Here is a 25,238-nt window from a genome sequence, read left to right on the forward strand (position 1 = left end):
AGTATAGATTTGAATCTATTCGTTCTCCGGAAATTCCTCGCGGATAGTTTGTAGGGCTAGCTGCTTCGATTCATGTTGTATGGAGGCGTGTCTTGGGGTCGAATGGTTCTTGAATTTGTAGCGAGCTCGAGATAAGTGGTTGAAGAGTCCTGGCTCGTGCACAGAGGTGCAGTGTGCACGGATGGAATATCATATTTCCTTATAAGTTCTTCATATGCAGTGAGTGGAGCTGTCCGTGTCCTCAGCCTAGAAGCAGCTTGCTGGTAGTTGGTCCATTGACGCTTATAGACTCGCCTAAAACGCTCCCAGAATCTGAATTCTACCCTTTCTCCTTATGATTGTAGGGGCTCAATCTGAGTCTGTGCCTCCATGACTGCAATAGGGGTGAACTTAGCAGCGCCTGTGATTACCATTAAGGCTGCATTTTGAAATAGTTCAAACTTGCTTAGTGTGCTAGCGCTAGCTGTGAACATCACTTCGCACCCTTGTACTAGCACAGGTCTTATGTACGACTTGTAGGCAGTCTTGAGAGCATCCTGATTTGCACCCCACCCTGTGACTGTCAGTCTTCTTAGGTGGATTCTTTTTACCGCCTTTTCCACAGTGATCCATGTGGGGCTTCCACATTAAAAGTCTGCCCAGTTGAACGCCTAAATATTTGGATACATTACTTTCGTTCAGCGTTATTCCATTGTACTGGATGGAGGTGGATCTGTTGTATTTTTGTTGTCAGAAAGAAAAGCTGAAAAGTGTTTTTTGATGTATTCACTCTCATTGCATTTGCTTCGCCCATTGTTCTAGTTTTATCAGAGCCTCGTTTAAACAGACCTAGAGTGAGGAGATGGATCCACTGGTCCCCCATAAAAGTAGATCGTCTGCATAAAGGAGTGCCTGGACGCCAGGCACGCTCCTTACCGCATCCAGGATATCATTTATCATGATATTAAATGGCGAACAGCTGGAGATGGCTCCCTAGACTAGCCCTTGCTGTTGAATGCAAAATCTCAATGTGCAGTTGGAATACCGTACCCGGATCTGTCTTCAGGACAGAAACGACTTGACCCACCTAAATAGGTTTTCAGAGATTCCCTGTTCGGTAAATTTATGTATGACGATGGGCCGCCAGACGGTGTCATAAGCGGTCTTCAGGACCACCAGTTCTGCCAATATTGATATTTTCCTGTGCAATCCGTCCTTAAAATGTTGTGTAAAATTGGTTACGTTTTCTATTGTGCTGCGATGCCTGTTGAATCCCGCCTGAGCATCATCAATGAGTTTTCGTGCTTCAATCAACTGATTTAGATGGTTTACAATCATTCTTTCTGCCACTATACAGAAAGCAATCGTCAACGATATCGGTCTATAATTCTCCGCCTTACTGATATCTTTACCTTTTTTCAGTGTAGGAATGATTTCGACCTTTCTCCATTATTGTGGCACGTGCCTCTCCCAAGTCAAATTTATGATGGCTAGAACTGTTTTCTTAGCGGCATCGCCAATGTGAATTAAAAGATTGGAGAAGATACCATCAATTCCTGCCGGTTTCCTTTTTTCGTCTGCAAGAGAGCACTCTCCAGCTCAGCAATAGTAAAGGGAGCATCAGACAGCTCCTAAGTTCCCTTGCCCAAGAACGAGGTCAATGAACGTTTGGTGTTTTGGCAATGGCTTTATTTCCATGGGCACGGCTCATATTCGCATAGTGCTTGCTTAAGGTACTGGCTATATCTAGTGGTCAGCAAAAAATTGATTGGCACACTGCAAGGATTGCTGCGGCATTGGAGGGGTCGTTGTTAAGGCAGGAGATATATTTGTGAGCGTGGGTATCATTCTTCCTGAAATCCAACGTAGCAATCAGATACCTTAAAGCCGAACTCTTGGCTTTTTTGATTTCAAAGTGAAACTTAGCTTGGTGTCTCCTCAGCTTGGCAAGGACCTGAGGTCCTTGGGTGCTTTGGTTCTTTCGGCTGTGCGACGGCTGTTGTCTCATCTGTTCTTCAGGTTGGACAATGTGAAGTTCCAGAAAAGTTTGAAGTTTTCATCTGTCCACGGGCTGCGCACTGTTGTGCACAGTCCAGTAAGGCTTTATTAATTGAGTCGATAGTCTTTTCAGGGGAGTCAGATATCAGTGCCTCAGAAAGAACCGCATCTTTGCACTTCGGAACTTAATCCAATCAGCCTTCTTGAAATTCCAGCGCGGAGCCGGGCAGTTATTGTAAGGTGTCTTGTCTGTAAGTGAAGCAACGAGAATGGCTCTATGACCGCATCCGCCAGCGTCATCGGAAAATTTAACTTTTGTTTTACCAGAAATACGAGGGTGGGTGACAACAACCAGATCCAGCTTTGACGTTTGACCCGAAAATGACAAGATAGTTGGAGGCGTTTGCAAAACCACTAATTGGTTACTATTAATCATTTCCCCCAGAGTTCTCTCAGGCACGATGAATTTGGATACTTCATCTTGGTGAGGGACTGTTGAAATCTCCGACGAGAATACTGGTAGCCTGGATTGATACTTCCACTGCTTAAAAAGAGGGGATGTTACCAGGAGTGTTGTACAGGCCAATCACACTAAAGTGTTGTACATTTTTCCACACCTCGACCTTAACGGCTTCGAGCTTGTCATCATCTTCCATTTCATGTAATACTCGGCTTCGTTGTTAGATTTTTTTTAACTCCATGAATACACAAAAGGGATTTGTCGGGATCTTTTCATAGTTGTAATGGCGTAACCGTGTGTCTGATAAAACTCAGCAGTTTCTGCGGCAGCTCTTGCTTCGACGACAAAGAATAAATCCACGTCTAAATGATAGATGTTTTGTTTAAATTCTAAACATTTTGTGCTGTTAAGACCTCCTGCATTCCAATAAAAGATAAGAAAACTATTGTCAGAGCTCTTAAAAGAGCTGGTTTCTGGAAGATTCCTTCAGCCATCTTGTTACATTCAGAGTATTAAAAGGTGAACTTTGTGTTGATCGTTTAGACTAAGCATGGGGCACCACGAGCAGGCGATCAACTTCACCCCCATACCCTATATGACCTTGACCGTCTAGCCCCTGGACTCTCGACGCATTCGTATCCTCATGTTTGTGAAAATGTTATATATTTTACATAAACATTTTAAGAGAAGAAATATTAGTGTATAGAGAATATTTTATTTGAACATTTTGGTGTTTTTTATATTTAAAACGGACTTAAGGAGCTAGTAGATATAGAATTTAATAGTTTTTAATAGAAATATAATGTTTAACGCTAGCCATATTGATGCCTTGGGGATGCCGTTTTTTTTTCGTTTAATATTGTGTGTATTCATGTGAGGTTGTGTTAGTCGCCAATCCAGTTGCAGTAAAGTTTAATTTACAGTCTATTTTATTTACATACATACAGTTGTTCACATTTTCTTGTGTTGTTGCCAAAATATTATTTTTATGTTTGTTATTGGTTATCTTTATATTATAATCAAGGATTACAGCTACAGACAATGTTTCAGAATAAACTCTTGTATATAAGAACGAGCAGATAATTAACTTAACTTTATCTATCTATGTTTAACTATCTAGGTTTATTCAAAATAATTAAGTTAAAACTTTGAAGATTTACAAAACGGCTAAGTTAAGTGTTTTTGGTTGTACAAATTTTTTGAATCTTCAATTCAATGACTTTGCCATAACTAACAGCTGACTTATTTCAAAATAAACATCAGAATTGCTTACTGTACTTAAAACATGTGGGTAGGTATTGTTGTTACTCATTTCCATTGACGCCGTTTCACTATGTAGGTCTGTAATTACAAAATTTTTGGTTATAAAAATGATACTAAATGCTTACAAGCATTTAGTGAATTTTGTCCAATCAAAATTCCACAAAACAGTTTTTAGCCATAATGTAGGGATAATTCGAAATAACAGATCACGGTGTATTAGAGGGACATATTTAGAAACCCGTTTAGTTTCTAAATGTGTACCATCAGATTCATTCTTTGTAAATAGAGTATTTAAATTTTTTAACGAGTCCAATATTATTAAACGATTTTTTAAGCGTTTTCCTAGAGTGAGACGGGAATGTTATTCAATAAGTATGGTAAGTAACTTATTTAAAACAGGAAGAGGTATAAGTGTCACGTTAAATTTTAGTTTCTTTATTTTATTAATAAGAGGTTGAGTTGTCCCTATCACGCGAACTTTTATGTTTGGAATATTTTTTTTTAAATATACGAGACCTGTAATAGAGATGGCTGTGTTGTTGACAAATGTGTGATTAAGTAAAAGACTATTATAAATTAATTTATGAGGAAGTAAATGATAAGATCTGAATTTGAAAATACTTTTTAGTTTTGTCAGAGGAAATTAAACAGTTGAAACCGAACGACTTGAAACCAATCTATGCTGGAGAAAGAATTTTAGCTAACCTAACTTACCGCTTACTCGGTGATGGGACTAGTAACGCTTAGAAAGATGTTTACACTACATTTTGTTGTTTTGTTTAAATTTTTATAAAAATGTGTGTTTTATTTTAATTAGAAATATTAAATTTACGAATAATCACTGCTGGAAATAGATTGCTTAACCACGCATTATACGCTTTTGGCGGTTTTTTCTGTAGTACTTCGGTTTCAGTAATGTTAGCAAGGATGCAATAAAAAAACATTTGTTGGTAGGTAGCTATTTTTGCTTGAAAAGACTTAAACGTATTCATGTGAGCTCAGTTAGAATAAACCAAAGTTACTAGATAGGAAAACTTTGGGCATAAGACAACTAAAGATAATGTATTCAGATCTGTGTGGATGTTTTAGCCACCAGCTTGCAAAGATAAAAATTAATTTTGTTTAAAGATTGTGTACTATCGTTATGAAAGATATTTTGATTATTAATTTTAAAAAGGGTAGCTGAACTTTAGATTGTTGAAGGCTTACATGGAACAAGAAAACTCTTAATAATTTACACACTTCAAGCTTAAATGAAATTCCTTTTATGCACTTTAGATGCACCCATTATTATTGCACAGAATGTGTAAACACAGAACTATTAACATTTTAGTTATGATATACAAAATAACATTGAAAATTTGTTCTTGATTTATTCATTGAAAGTCTTAAGGATATGAAAGCTGAAAAATTCTTTATTAGAATGAACTCCTTTGAAATGAAATCATCTTTGAACCAAATTTGTAATATGACAAAATTTCTAAAAAGGGTATGTTTACAAAATAAAATTAAAATACTTCTGAATTTACAACAATAATGTATTATTGTTAACAAGAAAACCTCAACAAAAATCATACAATCAAAGAGGCATAAAATTTTACAACAAAATAGAAATTAACATGATATTCATAATGCATTAAATTGATCTATTTAATTTTAACCTGAAGATTTTGTTAAATATTAGATTATCAAAAATCTTCATACACTATTTCAATTATTTAAGAAGTAAATATGATTTACTTATACTTTACTACTACTGCACATATGATAGAAGATTTCCATACAGAAAATTTTTAAAATGCTTATTGTAACTCTTTAAACTAAAAATTAAAATCTACACATTAAGTTTTAACTATTTATTTCCTTAATGATTTATGCAGTTGAAAATCTTTCGGTGCAAGGCTTTTTAATATACTTGAAATGTTTGAGTAATAAAAAAATAAAATATAAATCAGATGCCCTGATTGATTAAGAATGAAGACTTAACACACTCAGAAAACATGGGAAAATTGGAAGCCAAAAAAAATAGTTTGTACCAATAAATTGGGCAACAAGAAAACTAAGTTGTTGTAAGCAGAATGTATATTTTTAACCAAATGTACAAAGGATGGTTGTGTTGAGGAAGAGTAGCAGAAACATTGATTGTAAAAGAATGTAAAAATTAAATTGCATAACAACCTGCTATTAAACTTTTTAAAAATGAGGTAGCTTATAATTAAAAAATACAGATAGATATAAGTGTGATAACATTACATCAAAGAAGAAAAAGAAAAATTTGGAATGTTTTATCGTCTGACTTACAAATAAAATTTGCTTTTTATTTTATTTATAAAATCATTTTCAGATGTGATAATTAAAAAGAATTGTATCAAAAATGTTTACTTGAGGAAAGTAAGTACTGATTTTAAAGAATATTTAAAATTAATATCCCAACTATTTCTATACTTTTAATTTGTTATTTCCAACAAATCCTTTCTCCCAATTGAAATGAATATCGATACTTACACAAGAATTTTCGTAACTCTTTATGTGAAGATTTTTTTATAATTATCATATTTGATTGTAGTTAGATCAACCCTGTAATTACTAATTCACAGTTTTCATGGTCACTACTCCAATAATCATTTCCAATGTCACCTGATTTCATACCTTTAATGTAATTTCTTTCAAAGAACATGTAAAATTCCTGGGAGTCTCGCTAATTTCTTTAGGTAACCTTGTCATAATTTTCAATAAAACTTTTTCAGTTTATAAACTGTAAAAACATGCTCTTACCTGTCAAAATTGTTCTGTCAAAATGCTCTTACCTGTTAAAAGAAACTGTAAACAAGCAGATGCACAATATTTCCACCTGAGAAATCTGAAGTTAGTGGTGGCACTGCTAATAGTAAAGTGGAGGAGATAGTGTACTGCAACAGGACATCGTAGGTAGCAAAAAACCATAGCCATAGCATCCCCATCTTGCATATCAACCAAGTTTTCTAAAAATTGAAACGTAATACAGAGCGTTTGGAAAGTCACTGAGCAGAATGCTTTAGAATCATGTGGTTCATTCTGTTCTTTCAGTGTTAGGTTGGTTGCCCTTTGTGTTCGTTGGACATTGCTCAGTAATAAATCAAGGCATTAGTTGTTGAGTTGTAATTGAACGTGCTTCATTTCGTGTTGTTTGCTTTGATACTCAAGTCCTATTCCTCACTGCAATGCAGTTTGAACTTTTATTGAAAATTTTTTGACAAAAAAATGGTTCTGTTGAAGATGCTGATCAAATTGGAAGACCACTTAAAATAAGCAAACAGAAGCTGCTTGATATTTCAGATTCTATGGCCAAAAATCCATCAAAGTCAATATGTAAGTTAGTGCAGCAGCAAGATATCAGACTTGCTACCACACATAAATCTGTAAGAAAAGTAATTGAAACTTTTCCCCTACGAAGTTATGTGTTCAAGAACTGAAACCTCTAGATTTTGCCAAAAGAATAAATTATTGTCTATGGTTTGAACATTTGATTGGTTAAAATTCCATAAGTATCCCTGACATTAAGTTTTTTTTATAGATGAAGCATGATTTCTTCTGGGATGATACATTAATTCACAAAATACATGACTGTGGTTGACAGGTAATCCTCATGAATTACACAAACAATCTGTAGCACAAGCAACAACTGTCTGGGTCAGTGTGTACATTGTGGGTCTCTATTGAAAATACAGTTAATAGTGATTCTTATTGTGCTTTTTTTTAACAGACTTCATTAGTCAGTTAACATAAATGGAAATTAATCACACAGTTGATTCCAAAAAGATGGTGCCACAGCACATAGCTGACAGATCAAAGACTATTTTATGAAATGTCTTTGGAAAACTAATCATTTCAAGGGGTTTGTGGCCTTTACGATACCTCAATCTGACTCCCCCAGATTACTTTCTATGAGGAGCAGCAAAACAAACAGTGTTTTGCACAATTGATGAACTAAAAACCGCAATAACAGCATATGTAAAAGACATTCCAGTACTTCAGCTGGTTAAAGTGTTTGAAAACAAATTGAAATGTGTGCAGTATTGTATTGATGTTGGGAGAGGTCATTTTCAATACATTTTCCAGTTATAAACTGTTATTGTAATATCCATTTACAAAATACAAAGTAATAATTAAAAAGGTTTTGTAATTACACTTCCGTGATTCCACTTCACAGCAACTTTCCAAACACTCTGTAATATGATAAAAATAAAAGATTATAATGTAGAAAATTATGATCTGTCCGCTAATGACCAGTCATGTCTACGAATACTCCAGTAACCAGGTTCTGTTTATTAGATTAAACATTCCTGTGATTTGTATAACTTAAAATCTATGTTATTATGTACATATTTAAATAAAGCATTTGTAAGATTGTAAGCATTACTTTATTATTACATACCAAGAAAGAAATATTGGTTGCATTAGAATTCCTTTAAAACTTTTTTGTTACAGGTAGCTTTGTTGAGGAAAGAACAGTATTTTCTTCTTAGAATTTTAGAGCAGCCTAACTTCAAAAGTATAAGAAGTTTACATATTTCAACAGCAAATTTCCAGAAAAAAAAGAAAAAAGATAAAAAGAAAAAGAAACAAGGTGGTGGCGAATATAATACCTTTCCAGCTTTATTAGCAAAAGTTGTTTTTTGGATGTTGACTACTTACATGTTAATTGCATCAATATCATTAATGATTTCTGGAAGTAATCAACCTGAGGTGGTGTATTTACTAATTTTTAAAATTTTGTTATAAAAAAAGAAGTCTGTGACACTTAGACTATAGATTCCCAAATTAAGGTTGCTTTATTAATTCAACCTAAATGTCTGATGTCATAATGCTTGTTTATAGTGTATTTTTTTTTTTTTAATTTTGGCATTTATATAAGTTACTCACATGGAGCAAATGGTAATCATCTGGTATCATCACTGATTAACTGTTATATGAACAAACCCATTTCTCAGACTGAAATTGGGGTTATAGTCTGATATGAGAATCATAATCTTGAAATATTGCAAATATTAACATTTTATGCTTTCTTTTATTTATTTATATTAGTTTAAAAATGGTTTGACTGATTCCAATGAAACTGACAGGAATTTCATTAATCCAAAATAACGATACAGACTACTTACTGCAATTTTTTTTTCATGTAATTATTCTTTGATTTCTGGGGATATCATATTTTAAATTTAGTTATCCAAGGAAAACGTTCTGTATATAATTTTGAATTTTAAAGTTTTGTAAGATTTGTAAATTCGTCATCATTGTCCAGTCGCTAATCACTTTCATCTTCATCTGGTGTATTGCCTAGCAGTAAGTTCCTTACACCACAGCTGTCCCCATCCATTTCTGTCCTAAGCCTTCTCATTCCCTAGTACTTTATATTTGTAAATTTTCATTGAATGATTTTGTATGTACTACAATATAAATAATTTGCATAAGTGCAATAAAAAATTCTTGCAAGAAAATTTGATATTGATCCTTTTTTGGGTATTAACAATTCTATTCATAGAAGCAGTACACATATACAAAGATAATAATGCTACATGCAGATTTTATATGTAGCTTATATAACCAAGATGTCAATACACTTTCAATTATATGAAATTTACAAATTCACCAAATTTGACTAAAGCAACAAATAAAGTAAATTCATACACAATGTAAGGTAATTTATTTTTCAACTACATACTAAAGGAATTTCTTTCTAACAAAACTACTTCAATAAAATGCATTGCTAAAACATTTCAGTAAAAGTTTTTCTAAAATATGTATTTATAAGTTGGACACCATTAAAGCAGTACTGTTGCCAACTTCATTGAAGAAGAAGCTGCATACTAAGCTTCAAACACCCCGCTGGAAGAATAGTATTTGTGTAATTTTTAAGAGAGTTGTTTAAAATATCATATTTCATCAAACAGTAAAAATTCAGTAATAATAATAATAATAATGTAAAACTTACTTTCAGTTATTTTTTATTAAATTCTACAAATTAAAAAAAAACTGATGTGGACACCAAATAACTTCCTTGTACAGATATTAAATTACATATACACGTTATTTGCTGCAGTTCATTTCAACTTTTTTCATTTTAAACTGAGAGACGATCCTACAATTCTTTAATAAATAGCCTAATAAATTAAATAAATTAGCTAAATTCTTTAATAATAGCTTACATAGAAAAATGGCCGTATAAATTTCCTTAGCATTTTATATTAGTTTAAATATTAATTTTGTTTCACATCACTCAAGTAGATAAGCAGGGTAAGTGAGAACGTGTCAGATCCATAACCAAGCACACATCAGTTTGAATCTGACTAAACATACACATATATTTTTTTTAACTTTTCTTTTTTAAGTTGTTTTTTTTTTTCATTTAAATATTGATTTATTAATAATTAATTATTAACCTTTGATTGTAAACATTTTTGAATTAAAATGAAAACTACGTAAAATTTTATTTCATTAATACCTTCTTTTTTTTTTTATACTGTTATAATTGAATTATTATTTATTGTTAACATTTTTTAACAATCAGAGATTAATAATTATTAATAAATCAATATATTTAAATTAAAAAACAAAACTGTACATGAAGTCGGATTCGAAACTATATGAGTTCGCCTAGAAAGATCCAAATATTTAATTAATTCAAATTTTATTTAGCTGTAACTCTGGAACCAATGAAAATAAGTACCACTTATTATATTTCGTTGAAAAGCTTTCAACGAGGGCTTATTACTGAAGTTAAGAAAAAATCCAAATGTTTCACAATTGAAACCCCATTTTATTTAGAGGTCTGATGTATACAACTTTTTGGCCCAGTCGATTGCATTCAAACGGGAAGGTGCACAACTAGATATGCAACAGTCGTAAATAGAAAATGTCAACATTCTACGGCTAATCATTATTTTAGTTATGCGATATACATACGTACGTACACACATCACGCCGAACTAGTTGAAATGTATTCAGGGATGGTCAAAATGGATATTTCCGCTTGTTGTATCACAATGTTCGATATATGTACACTATCGATCTACGATGTTATCTTTTTTCTGTTTAGCCTCCGGGAATTCCGTTCAGGTATTACTTAAGAGGGTGAATGAGGATGATATGTGTGAGTGTAAATGAAGTATAATCTTGTATCAGTTCGACCATTCCTGAGATACACCAACTAGTACAACCACTCAATACCTTCAAGATATATTCTCAACTCACGGTTTACCAAGAATACTGGTCTCCGACAAATGCAACGATCTTCAAAAGTGAAACCTTTACAAAATTATATTCCGACCACAGCATAAACCAAACGTTTATAGCACCGGGTCATCCCGCTACCAACGGGTTCGGCGAACGCAATGTACAGACTTTCAAGCAAAAATTAATCAATGACTTCATCTAAACTACCTATTCAAAGAAGAATTCAGGAAATCTTAATACTATATAGATCTACACCTTTCTCATCTGGTAAATCTTCATCAGAATTATACCTAAAACGAATATTGCGTATTAAATTAAACCTTCTGAAACACCACCACGTACAACATCACTCCCAGAGCACGTCAACTAAGTGTGGGAAATCGAGACTTGCAAAAGGTGGTACCCCTCCACTGGCAAACCAATGAGGAAACACGGAATTGTAGTCCAGAAGCTTGGAAAACTTCACTACATTGTTAAGCTAGATGGCGACGGATATTCCCTGAAGAGACACATTGATCAATTACTATTTGTTTCTATCGATTCAAAACTAAAGAAAACGGTAACATTTGCTCCGTCACTAAGTACATATGACGATCCAAGAAAAGGTCCCCTAGAGGAGCTCCACTCGGAGCCTCCCGAAGCCGTGCAGGAACCTCAAGAGCAACCCGGAGTGCCGCAACAACCTATTTTGATACTATCAGAAAGGAACGTAGACGGCTAACAAGACTGCAAGACTACGTCATTTCCTTTTTAAACTTGACTGGTTTTTAATTCATAATTTTTATACTTTAACAATTTAAATCAATAAATATGTATATAAATTCAAATTAGTTCAAAAGTATCCCATCAACTAAAATATCAAAATTATACTTCTATACCTACTTCAGTTCCACGATAGTTTAATCATGATGATTCGATACTATTATAATTCAATATTTAATTTGAGTACTTATCTAAGCATGCACCTTTTAATAACTTTGTTCATGTAATTGATTTTATATTTTTCAATTAGCATGGAAAATTGTTTTATCCCAACGTTCGACATAACGATATATATAGACTATCGATCTAGGATTGGGGAGATTAAAATGACCGTTTTCAGTACACATTTCAATGTTCACTTTTGTAATTGATTATTTTGTTTTAATTATTAAATGTTGTTCTATAATTTGAAAACGCGTGTTTTTATTTAAATATGGGCATAACACCGTTGAAATCTGAAAACCGAAATTTTTCGCGATTACAATACTTACTTTCCTTCGTACAAAGAAGTAAAAACTAAGTTTGGTCCACTTGCATATCAGTACCCCTAATTGCTTAATCTGCTTCTAATTATCCTTTACTGACCTTGAAAATAGATTTTTAGTTGTAAAATTTATTTTATCTGATCTTAAAGATTGTGTTTAAATTTTTTGAAAATACATCTTACGCTAACTTTATTATAAATATAAAAATTCATGGAATTTTTATTTTATTCATATTATGAAACATATTTTATTCATGCAAACTATTCAAACATGTCTGTACATTGTCACACAATGTTACAATTGAACCTTACAAGTCTTTATCTCTAAACATATTTACAATTATTTTCTTAGATACAGAGTTGCTGTTAGGTTTATTAAATACAGTAGAAAATAAATGCTAGAGCTATATTCAAAAAAGTATGATACTTTTTTTTTATAAAGTATTTGAATGCGACTGGCAAAACTTAGTAGAGCACAATATTAGTACCTAGCGCGTATGTGTTGTTTATATAATGTGAGATGTCCAGTAGCCAATTTGAATGTTTAGTCGCTTTTTAATTTTGTTCATAATTGACGGATTGTGTTGAACAATGTTATGCATAATTTTTACCAAAAGCTTGGGATACACAAAGCAAAGCAGCTGTAATATTAAGTAGGTTGTCGGGGCTGAAACTAATCAGAGTTAAGCAAATTAGATCGGTATTAGTGGCCGAACTTGAGTTGAGAGTGATCAGCTTAATGGTAGGTAACAACCCGATGCTGGAGAGTCATTAACAAGCACAGTAATTTTTTTCAGAAATCCATGTTCTTTCCTGTCATCGCCTTTGCACCATCACTATATACTGCAATACATTTTGAGCAATCAAAAAGAAGAGGTTATACCAAGGTTACTCCAAGGATGCACCAACAACTGATAACAACCATTCAATATCTTCAAGATATATTCTCAACTCATGGCTTACCAAGAATACTGATACTTACTGAATACTTGACCAGTCAAGTTTAAAAAGGAAACAACGTAGTCTTGCAGTCTTGTTTGTCATCTACGTTCCCTTTCTGATCGTCTCAAAATAGGTTGTTGCGGCACTCCGGGTTGCTCTTGAGGTTCCTGCACGGCTTCAGGAGGCTCCAGGTGGAGTTCCTCTAGGGAACCTCTTCTTGGAGGTTATAGTTTTTAGTTGCCTCATAAAATACATCAAAAAGACATTGTCTTGTTGCATAACCAGGTATTGATTTGCAAAACAACATATTTTCTTTGATTCATTTATCCCTACCGCATTCATAGCTTACGAAACTTAAGTACTCCCTTTTTCTGTTTAGCCTCTGGAACCACCATAAGGTATTTACTTCAGAGGATGAATGAGGATAATCTGTATGAATGTAAATGAAGTGTAGTAGTCTTGTACAGTCTTAGGTCGAGCATTATTGAGATGTGTGATTTATTGAAACCCAACCACTAAAGAATGAGAGACCTACATTTCAAATCCGTATAAAAGTAACTTCTTTGCTAGGATTTGATCCTTACAACTCACGACTTTGAAATCAGCTGATTTGCGATGATGAGTTCACCACCATACCATTAAAACTTAAGAACTGAGAAATGTTTACCACATCTGTTAATTCATCAAACTGAATACTAAAAAATTCACTTGCCGTATTATCTGATCGCAAACATTGGCAGCCATGTAATCGATTTGCTTTGATCCTGTGTCGTTAGAAGCAGGATCTTTTTCAGTTTTTACCACGCCTATTAAAACATTGACCATATCAATTGCAATATGAGGTTTTCTGCAGTTGTAAGGGGTTTGGACAGCTTAGCTACTTTAGTACTACTAGATACTTTTATCAAGCATACTTTTATCAGTATGACTTGATTTACAAATAGAGGCTTGTTGATTTCTCAAAGTATGTAATTTTCTTTCAAAGAATTCGAAGGATTTGCTTTTATGATCTGGATGTTTAGTTTCCAAGCATCTGATGGCTTCATGCTTTCACCGGAGAGGATTTGAAATCAAACAATACATTGTAGCTTTACATTCAGTGAGGTAAAACCATAATTTTCATTGAAAAATCTTGTCTTTTTACCAATCGATTCACTGGAGGTGGAGGGCTCACTTTATTTTTTCACAAATTTATCCATTTTGCATTGGAATGTAACTGAAAAAAAAAAACAATTAACACCGTTTGACTGCACACTAAAAAACTGAAATCTCAATTATTGTTTTCAATGAAACTTCACTTTTAAAAACTTAAATAAAGTCACCAGTTGCACGTTTAGCAGTCGAGATTAAACTGACGTTCTGTAATTTCTTACGCCTCATTTATACTTCTGAGAGCATGACAAGTCAAACGTATTACATGCATGTCCGAACATGACTCTCTCACAGCAAATATTATGCAAGCAGACCAAATTACAAGGAGCGCTTGCACATAAAATTGAAAACTGTAAATTGCTCATGTTTGTACACTTCATAATTCATATTCATACACGTCACCATCAACGTAGACGTCACCATCAACGTAGCTGAATATTTTTAATTAGGTTTCATGTTGGGGTTCTTTTCCTTTTTTAGCCTCCGGTAACTACTGTTCAGATAATACTTCAGAGGATGAATGAGGATGATATGTATGAATGTAAATGAAGAGTAGTCTTGTACAGTCTCAGTTCGACCATTCCTGAGATGTGTGGTTAATTGAAACCCAGCCACCAAAGAATACCGGTATCCACGATCTAGTATTCAAATCCGTGTAAAAATAACTGACTTTACCAGGACTTGAACGCTGGAACTCTCGACTTCCAAATCAGATGATTTGGTTGGGGGTCGCAAAATGTTCATTATATATATATATATATATATATTTTTTTTTTTTGTGGTTGTGGAGCTAAAAACGTTGTGAATCACTGAGATAGAATCTGGTATTTATATGGCTAGAGTCTATAAAGTGATAGACAAGTGTAACCTCCTAAACAGTGATAAAAGGAGTGAAATGAAAAATGTCAAGTCGATACTCCTCAACCATTAGGGAACGCTCGTTACAAATATTTTATAAGTAGATTTCCTTCTTATCTGTTTATGCAAAAATTATTTTTATTTTTTTATACATTAAAAGTACCGATGTAAATTTTTTTTAACATAAATTTCATGTTTGTATGGTTTCAGAACATACAATTTGTTTCTTGGAATGAATTTGTACATCATATGTTAGCAAAAGGAGAAGTTGAAGAAATTATTGTAAGTCCAGATTTAGATGTAGTTAAAATAATTTTATATGAAGGTGCAATTATTAAGGACAAGTTTGTAAGTATGTTTTTATTATTGTAATTTTCTTAAATTCTCTTTATTTTATGATTCACTGAATCTATAATGATGCTCATTTGTCTACCTCTTCATATGTAAAACAGAATTTTATAATAGCTTGTACTTTACTTTTATTGTAAGAATATTACTTCATCAAAAAATTTTCTCAACTCACATAGATATTTACGGAGTGTATCACAAAGTTCTCCCAGAACTTTCATAATCTATTCTACTTGTGAAAATACTAGAAAAAGTTCATATAAACAAAACTCCTAAAATGTTTCATTTGCAAGTTTCAACTAGTGAAAGATTTTGCTTGGATTTCAGCTACCCCGGTGAAATGAGGTACTGAAATTTTTAGAACATTAATTAAGGAGCAGAATTAGTTACAATTTATGGTTTTTGACCTGAAATATTGAATAAAATAGGTCCAGAACCGTATCTGCAGTACTGTTAGAAATCTAGATAAAAACCAATGAGTCAAGTTGAGGACATCATTGTGATTTCACGTGTTGATTTTCGCTCTGCGTTTTTCATCAATTTGAGTGTTTTTTTAGTTTAATTTTCTGGTTGCGGACATTGGGACTTGGTAGAACATTCAAGAACATGGACACAAAATTTTATGATTTTCGGTTGCGGACTTACGAAGTTATATCTTTTTTTTTCATTTACAAGTGAATTTCGAGGTAGAATGAATAAGTATAGCGAGTTTAGCGAAAGTTTTTTGGGGTTCTGACTACTATCAGAGCCACTGCAACAAATAAAAAGACACTTGTGACAGTTCTAGTGACAGAGGTATATTATTCTTTTTCCTGCTTAGCGTCAGATAATACTTCAGAGGATGAAATGATATGTATGAGTGTAAATGAAGTGCAGTCTTCTACAGTCTCAGTTCAACCATTCCTGAGATGTGTGGTAAATTGAAACCCAACCACCAAAGAACACTGACATCCACAATCTAGTATTCAAATCCATGTAAAAACAACTGACTTTACTAGGACTTGAATGCTGGAACTCTCGACTTCCAAATCAGCTGATTTGGGAAGATACATTCACCACTAGACCAACCCGATGAAAGAAGCCCAGCAGATAAATTATATATTTAAGATAACCCAGTAGTGGTCTCTCCTGGTTTCTGTGGCATGAAAAACACAAAATTAGATGAATAATTCGATTCAAAATTACATTGCATCACACAACCTATCGCTATCCAATTAGACATATTGAAAGAATGTGAAAGACCATACAAACTCGACAGACGAGAACAAAGGAATGTCATGAACAGCTTCTGAAATGTTATCGTAATGATGTAGATGACTTTCTTTTCAATATTGTGACAAAGATGAAATTTGGATGTATCATTACAACTCTGAAGAAAAACCAGCAGAGCAAGGAATACCGGCACTGTGATTCACCGCAATCAAAACACAACCTTCAGTAAAACAAATACTGTTGACAGTATGGGATGACAAACATGTACATGACCAACTACCTGAAATCTGGGTCGACTGTATATTATGTGCAATACATAGAGCAGTGGCTCTGATAAATTTTCCAGTACCAGAATATGATTAAGCAACTGAAGTATCCTTCATCACACGTCATTTAAGGAAGCGATAAATATCTTTGATTAAGAAACATAACAATGAATATTTAATGTTAAAATAAAGCGTAGACCGGACTTTAACTTAAAACAAATTTATATAGAAGGACAATTTTTTATTTCTCCCAAAAAGCAATACCGGAATGTTGTTCCGGTACCAGTGCACCCCTGACACAGAGATGTTAAAACACATTAGGAAATGTGTGTGTTGTGTTCAGTAAGCCACAGAACCTGTAATTCTGCTACACAAAAATAATACTCGGTCACACATTTGGCATGGAACCGCCAGGACTCCTGTGAAATTGAAATTTTAACCTATACTGTATTTCTAACCTCTATACTCGTCAGGTTTGGCGCCCTACGATTTTCATTTATTTTCACAATTAAAGAAAGATATTAATGGTATTTATTTCACTACAAGAGATGAACTGAAGAACGCATAGTTGTTCAAGGAAAGATTGCCAGCATTCTTCATTGATGGAATGAGAAGGGTTATAGTCATGATACCAAAGAAAGCAGGGGCAGATAAATGTGAAGAATACAGAACAATCAGTTTAAATAGTCATGCATCAAAAATCTTAACTAGAATTCTATACAGAAGAATTGAGAGGAGAGTGGAAGAAGTGTTAGGAGAAGACCAATTTGGTTTCAGGAAAAGTATAGGGACAAGGGAAGCAATTTTAGGCCTCAGATTAAAGAAAAACAAACGAACATACTTGGCGTTTATAGACCTAGAAAAGGCATTCGATAACGTAGACTGGAATAAAATGTTCAGCATTTTAAAAAAATTAGGGTTCAAATACAGAGATAGAAGAACAATTGCTAACATGTACAGGAACCAAACAGCAACAGTAATAATCGAAGAACATAAGAAAGAAGCTGTAATAAGAAAGGGAGTCCGACAAGGATGTTCCCTATCCCCGTTACTTTTTAATCTTTACATGGAACTACATGGAACAGTTAATGATGTTAAAGAACAATTTAGATTCGGAGTAACAGTACAAGGTGAAAAGATAAAGATGCTACGATTTGCTGATGATATAGTAATTCTAGCCGAGAGTAAAAAGGATTTAGAAGAAACAATGAACGGCATAGATGAAGTCCTACGCAAGAACTATCGCATGAAAATAAACAAATACAAAACAAAAGTAATGAAATGTATTAGAAATAACAAAGATGGACCGCTGAATGTGAAAATAGGAGGAGAAAAGATTATGGAGGTAGAAGAATTTTGTTATTTGGGAAGTAGAATTACTAAAGATGGACGAAGCAGGAGCGATATAAAATGCCGAATAGCACAAGCGAAATGAGCCTTCAGTAAGAAATATAATTTGTTTACATAAAAAATTAATTTAAATGTCAGGAAAAGATTTTTGAAAGTATATTTTTGGAGTGTCGCTTTATATGGAAGTGAAACTTGGACAATCGGAGTATCTGAGAAGAAAAGATTAGAAGCTTTTGAAATGTGGTGCTATAGGAGAATGTTAAAAATCAGATGGGTGGATAAAGTGACAAATGAAGAGGTATTGCAGCAAATAGATGAAGAAAGAAGCATTTGGAAAAATATAGTTAAAAGAAGAGACACACTTATAGGCCACATACTAAGGCATCCTGAAATAGTCACTTTAATATTGGAAGGACAGGTAGAAGGAAAAAATTGTGTAGGCAGGCCACGTTTGGAATATGTAAAACAAATTGTTAGGGATGAAGGATGTAGGGGGTATACTGAAATGAAACGACTAGCACTAGATAGGGAATCTTGGAGAGCTGCATCAAACCAGTCAAATGAGTGAAGACAAAAAAAAAGGAATGAGAAAACTCTTTCACCATTGGGAGAAATGTGAACCTGTAAATGGTGACATAACCTGTAAAGTAACCTGTAAATGCCATATTTATTTCATCTGACTATCTCTTAATCTATGACTACCTCTTAATTTATGAGTGACAGTGCATTACATTTCAGTTTTTCTTATGAATAATTTTTTAATGTTTCATACTTCTGAGCTTGTTTTGTTAGTTTTCTTAGTAATTTGTTGAACAGTTTGAAAATATCAGATCTTATGTAACTGAATATTATTAATGGTGTCTTCCCTTTAATTTTGGCTGTAATGTGGGAGAATTTTTTTTATATTAAATTAGAAATCATGGGATCAAAATTTGTAAATATAAATTTTAAATTATAATTAACATTTTCTTCATGTAAAGTTTTAAAAATTTTTTTCTCTGTTTATGGTTTGTCTGGTAAAACGTATCATACTACACAAACTGCATCTGTAAAGCTTTATGCACAAACAAATGACTGTCTATTAGGATATGTAAGTTCTTTCAAGTAAATACTACTGTAACTTAGATAAATGTCCTAACCAACATTTATTTTGATTCAATGACAAGATTTAAATAAACTTTTGACCTTTCAAGGTTATAACAAAATCTACTTTAGTAAAGAATCTGCATCTTATTCCAAAACATTCCAAGTATCTGCCACCTGGATCTGTAAGCCAAAAGTTAAACTGCATTAGTTAAGGAAACTGGAATATACAATTGCTTTATGATTAAGCCATGTGGAACTCAGAAAATCCCAAGGGACTGCTAAGTCAATCTATCAAATGGCATTTTATTGTGAGCACTTGTTCTTTCAATACACAGTTTTTTCTCATGATGATACTAGACTGTGATAATTCAAACAACAGACAAATAAAATTTTGCATGGACTTTGGTAAAATGACTCCCAAGAATTTTGAAAAGATTAGTCATGATTTTAAAGAACATTATTTTAATTTTAGAGAAGGGTAAATACTTTAAGTTTTTTGAGTCAGTTAATCCTAAATTCATAAGTATTCTTCTGTCAGACCATGTTCTGAGAAGTCGGTAAGCTCAGTTACAATGTAGACCTTGGGTGTATACATCAACACTACTAGAGTTGTTTATATGAAATTATAACTTGGCTTGTGCAGATTTATTGTTAAAACATTATTAATCGTAGCTTTCATCTAGTAGTCTGCAAGCTGAAATTTAATGAATCGTTACATTGTTAGTTTCATATTGTATGCGAGTCAGAAGTTTACAAAATAACATTGGCTTACTTATTACCACAACATTCGAGATTTGTTGTATCTTACTATACATTGTTATCAGAGTTATTTTATTTTAAAAAATGACTTCATGCATTTTGTTTATTTTAATCACTCATCAGTAAGAATACATAGAACTATATTATTTTTTGTGACCTCTTCATTGTATTAATTGATGTTATCATAGATTACATAAAATATAGCACATTCAATTATTAATAGGGACTTTCATAAATGTAAATTATTTACAATTTACAGCCTTCAATTATTTATAACATTATCCCTTACACTAATAAAGAAATTTATGTAAAAAGTAAAAAATTGGAACAAATTTCATTTGCTTTCATTTAATGAAAGCATTAAATGGTTACTCTAATTCAAAGGAGTTATTTGATCCAAGCTTCAGTGATAGTAAATATGTAACCACTATCATCGAGGTTAATAATAGAAGTTTTTATTGTTACTGCTTATATGTTTTGTGACAAAGTCACTTGCATAGTTCTTATTAGGAATTGACATTATGGAATGCTGGAAAATTTCATTCCTTGATCATATATCACAACAGATGAGTAATAAGTTTTAATATCTGTAAAAGTAAATCAGAAAAAAGTATTTTTGCTCTCAACAATTCAAGTGAATTTTGACTCTTCTTTGTTTGAGTGGACTTTTACTGTGTTGTTATAGGAAGTATATGATGAAAATGACTAGAACTACAGAAAACTGAAATTGTCTGTTATATTGTGACAACATATAAACCCTACATCCCAGAAAAGATACACTTTTTTGGCAGAACACAACTTTGTAGTCCATCCCACGTCCTCCATTAAAAAAAAAGAAAGGAACCAAATAAATAAAATAACAATAAAAAATGTAACCCAATCTAACCCCCTTGTGATTATGCTTTGCAATTGTGAAAAATTTCAAATTTAAACTGTATGTACTGTTAAAAGATCATTGAAAACCTTTCATTTCTACAGTCTATTTTAAAAGTAAAATTTGTTAACCACTAACTTGTAAAAGAATTTTCAAGAAACTGACCTGTAATTGTTTATGTAATGTATTTATTTGTTTACTTTATTAAGGTTGAAAATAGAATATACCACATGAATATTGTTGGTACAAATTCATTTGAGGAGAAATTACATGAAGCAGAAAAGCGTTTGGGTATAAAATCTGGAGCAGGAGTAACAGTTATTTATGACCGAGGAGGTGATGCAGCTGGAAAGGTCTTTGCCTCTTTGATTATAGCTGGAATCCTCCTGACCTTCGTATCTAAAGCTCGTACCATTAAACCTCGTATTTCAATGGACAGTTTTGTAAGTGTTGCAGCATTAATTTAAAATCATAAAAATTCTCACTGGGTCAAATCATTTTGTAATTTTAAACGGATTAGGAAAATTAATTTTATGGTTAATGATTTGTGAAAGTACTATTTAAAAGTAATTGACTAACATTTTGTTCTTGTATCCATCATGGCTCTGTAGAAATACAAAAGTTATGAGCAAAGCCATATTAACATGCAAACATGTAACATAACTCATAACCTAAGTTATATTTAGGTAAAGGGTTCAATCTCCTGAAAGTACATAAAATTAACCATCATACATAAAACCCCTACATAAAACCTACTGTAATTACACCTACTATAAACCTACTGTTATTATACGTACTAATGCAAAATATTGGTTGTGAGGTTCAATCAATCACATAGACTATAAGTGAATTTTTCGTTATAGAGTGAATTTCACTAGTTATATATAATTTTGTCAGTACTTTCAACATGTCCCTAGGCACCAGACTGGGGCATAGGAAAGTAAGATATTTTTAAAACAGGAATACCTAGCATCCAAGAAAACCTTTTGACAGTCATGAGTAAAACAAGTGATTTATTCTGTTGAGTATCATCTTTTCTTATCACGTACCATTTTCCCTTATCCTTAACCCCTTCTTCCCCATCATCAATTCTTTGAGTATAGGTCTGAGCCAGCTTTAGATTCTATAACCTTAAAAGACAGTACATCCTGATATCTGATAGGAGATTGCCTATAAATCAGTTCATGGAATCTGTTTTCTGTCTAATGACTGTACAACAAGCATCTTGGTGAAATGTTTATTTGATAAAGCCAAGTCTTCTAAACCCTCTCCCTCCCCCCAAAAAAATAACTCCTTTTTGCTCATTGTATGTGATTATCTCCTCATAATTTTCCATATTGAACATATTATCAGACTAAATTACTACTTTCAAGAGTATTACTTACTGGTTGTTTGGGTAAGAGATAAAACTGAAATTGTAGAATAGCGAATATTTGAAAATTGCATTACCTACAATACCTAGTTTATATTGAATAATTTCGTAAAAACATCAAATGTGAGGAACTTTCTTCCTTTAACAAAAATTTTAACAGCTATTTCCTGGTGTGCAATATTGGACAAAAATTTATAATTTGAACTTGAAACAGTGAAGTAACTACCAGAAAATCAAAGATAAAGTACACAAATTATTATTAATGTCTATTACGTTTTATAATTCATTTTAACTTTACTCAACTTACAGTTAATTTAAAAGATTCATCTGTATTAAACTTCTTCAGGAAAATTTAAATTATAATTTAGCCTTCAATGATTTCTGTCATAGTCATAAACCTTTCTTACTCTATTTTCAACATTTACAGAACCAACTTGGAAGAGCAAAGTTCACATTAGTTGATCCACTTACTGGTCAAGGCAAAGGTGTTCGTTTCTCAGACGTAGCCGGACTCACAGAAGCTAAACAAGAAGTAATGGAGTTTGTTGATTACTTAAAACGTCCCGATCGTTATAAAAATCTTGGTGCAAAGGTACATTTTATTCATTTAATAACTTTTGATTCTTATAGAGGATTCTTTTGCTTAATTTGAAACCAGTGTTGGTTAAATATGTAGCTGAAAATTTTAAGTAAAAAATTTTTTTACTAAATTCTTAGATACAGAAATTTTATAAGTAATCAGTATTTTCACTTTTTCTTTACATAAGATTAAAAATATTTATTCAATCGTTTCAGGTATCTGTATTTTAATATTTTTTTGTAGCTTAAGCAAGTGAACTAAATTTATGTTACATTAACTAATAACAGAACTATTGGGTAAATGAATCCAAATGAATCTTTTTCTTCTCTTATGAAGAAAAAAATTGTAGTTTGTAAATCAAGAAAACATATTTGAATGAGGTTGAAGAGCAAAGAAAAAGCAGTAAACTTTTTCAGTAATACCCAATTGACCATACTGAAATATATTAAGCAATTTACCTCTGTTTGACAACAAAGCAGTTACCTCTGTTTGACAACAGAGGTAACTGCTTTGTAAGAGTTTGTCATATTCTCTTCAACTTTGTACATTAAAGTGGAATTGCATTATTCAATTAAATATTAATTTTTAAATATTTAAAATTATTTTCTCTTTTGGAGATTATATGTTTGTTTTTAACAAATGTTCTGCTACGACTGATAATTTACAGTTAACAATTTTTGTCTTGCAATTATATCTCCACAAAATTTGCTATTAAATGATAATTTTTTTCCAAATAAATGTATTAATAGTAGTTTCAGATGATTTTACAGTTACATAGTCAACCGCATTTATCATACATACTTGTAAATTTTTTCTAATTTTCTATGATTTAAAGACTGCATATATTTTTAAATATTTTAATTTTTTTTCTGTTGTCTATAAATTTATACAAAAATTTACACTTATTCTAAAATTAGAACTGCCATATACAGTTAGGAGACAAAGAAAAAATTTGAAAACCAGATTTAATAAGAAAAATAGCCTCATATATATAAAAAAATTAATTAATTTAAAAAAACATGTAAATGTACTTGTATATTTATCATGGGTATGTGTGTGTGTGAACACACACACATTGCGTGCAATTATATCTTAGAAAATAACTTGTTTCGTAGTTTCTATGAATATATACACTGTCATGTGATGTCTGTTCGACAAAGGTAGCACATGTTAAAATTCTTACAAGTACAATATGTTACAAACATAATTCTGATCTTACTATGAACTTTACAATAACTAATACAAATTATCACAAAAATTAACAAATAATTATGACCATGAAATAACATTACAAAATCAACAGCTTTATATAAGAGTTAATACATTTACGAAAGGAAACTAGCTAGCTTACACTTCTATCAACAAATAATGTCATCTTGTCTTCTGTTTACAACGAATTCATTGAACAGCTTCTCATACATAACCACAGACAAGAATACTGTCCCAAAACGGAATGCTTATGATGTACTCTTTGTTCATTTGTAACTGCACACACTCTTCGAATGTTATCGCACACTGTCCTCACGTTGTTCCAATGTTTGCTGGTCCTCTGCAGTATTTATACCTCCAGCCTTAGGCTTGACCTGCAGTAATAGCACCCAAACACCCTTTTGTTTATTCAAACAAAATTGTTTCTATTGTCTTAACCTCTTACATTATTTTAAAAATTCCTTCTATTGCTCCTACTTAGTTATTTCTGGATTTTTGTTTTATCAATCTTTTTGTCAGTTTACTTCCATTTGTGGTACTTCCATTGTTAGAAGATTCTCTCCGCAATACAGAACCATATTATTGGAGAAAAAGATTGATTTAAGAGTTTTTTGTATTATGTATGATATTAAACTGAAAAATGAGATCACACTGAAAAGACAGTTTTTTAATATTTTTAATAAAATTTTTAATTTAACAAAATGTTAATTTAATTAAACAAAATTTTTAATAAAATCCAAAACTCTTGACATTTTTACATCATTTTTTGAAGGTTTTTTTTTAAACAGTGATCATCAGTATACAGTAGGGAAAAATAATAAGAAAATACAGGTAAATTAAATAAACAAATAAAAAAATTAGTAAAAATATTAATTTATAAAGAAATAATACTTATGAAAGATTATAAAACATAAAAAGAGAAAAAATTACAAACTACTGTCATTTCAGGTTTTTGGTTTTTTTTAACTTCTGAAACCACTGTAAGGTATTGCTTCACAGGATGAGATGAATGAAATTTTTGTAGCATGTGAAAATGCCATGCCTGACCAGGATTCAAACCCCAGACCTATGG

The 25,238-nt window shown here is 32.2% G+C and overlaps 1 protein-coding gene across 3 annotated transcripts in view; it reads left to right on the forward strand.

Annotated features, from left to right (window-relative positions):
* The first annotated feature begins 3,767 nt into the window (after positions 1-3,767).
* LOC142329056 (mitochondrial inner membrane m-AAA protease component paraplegin-like) overlaps positions 3,768-25,238 on the forward strand; it is a 42,851-nt gene continuing 21,380 nt past the window's right edge. Inside the window, exons 1-5 of one of the 3 annotated variants that reach the window (XM_075373337.1) lie at positions 3,768-4,077; positions 8,168-8,425; positions 15,321-15,458; positions 21,215-21,448; positions 22,805-22,969. In XM_075373337.1, coding sequence (XP_075229452.1) covers positions 3,808-4,077; positions 8,168-8,425; positions 15,321-15,458; positions 21,215-21,448; positions 22,805-22,969 — 1,065 coding nt within the window. In that variant the 5' untranslated portion in view covers positions 3,768-3,807. Of the gene's footprint in view, positions 4,078-4,254; positions 4,651-5,537; positions 6,092-8,167; positions 8,426-15,320; positions 15,459-21,214; positions 21,449-22,804; positions 22,970-25,238 lie in introns of those variants that run through there. The other 2 variants (XM_075373338.1, XM_075373339.1) reach the window with 2 other exon arrangements.

This window comes from Lycorma delicatula, chromosome 8 (assembly GCF_047948215.1).
Source record: "Lycorma delicatula isolate Av1 chromosome 8, ASM4794821v1, whole genome shotgun sequence".
Classification (NCBI taxonomy): domain Eukaryota; kingdom Metazoa; phylum Arthropoda; class Insecta; order Hemiptera; family Fulgoridae; genus Lycorma; species Lycorma delicatula.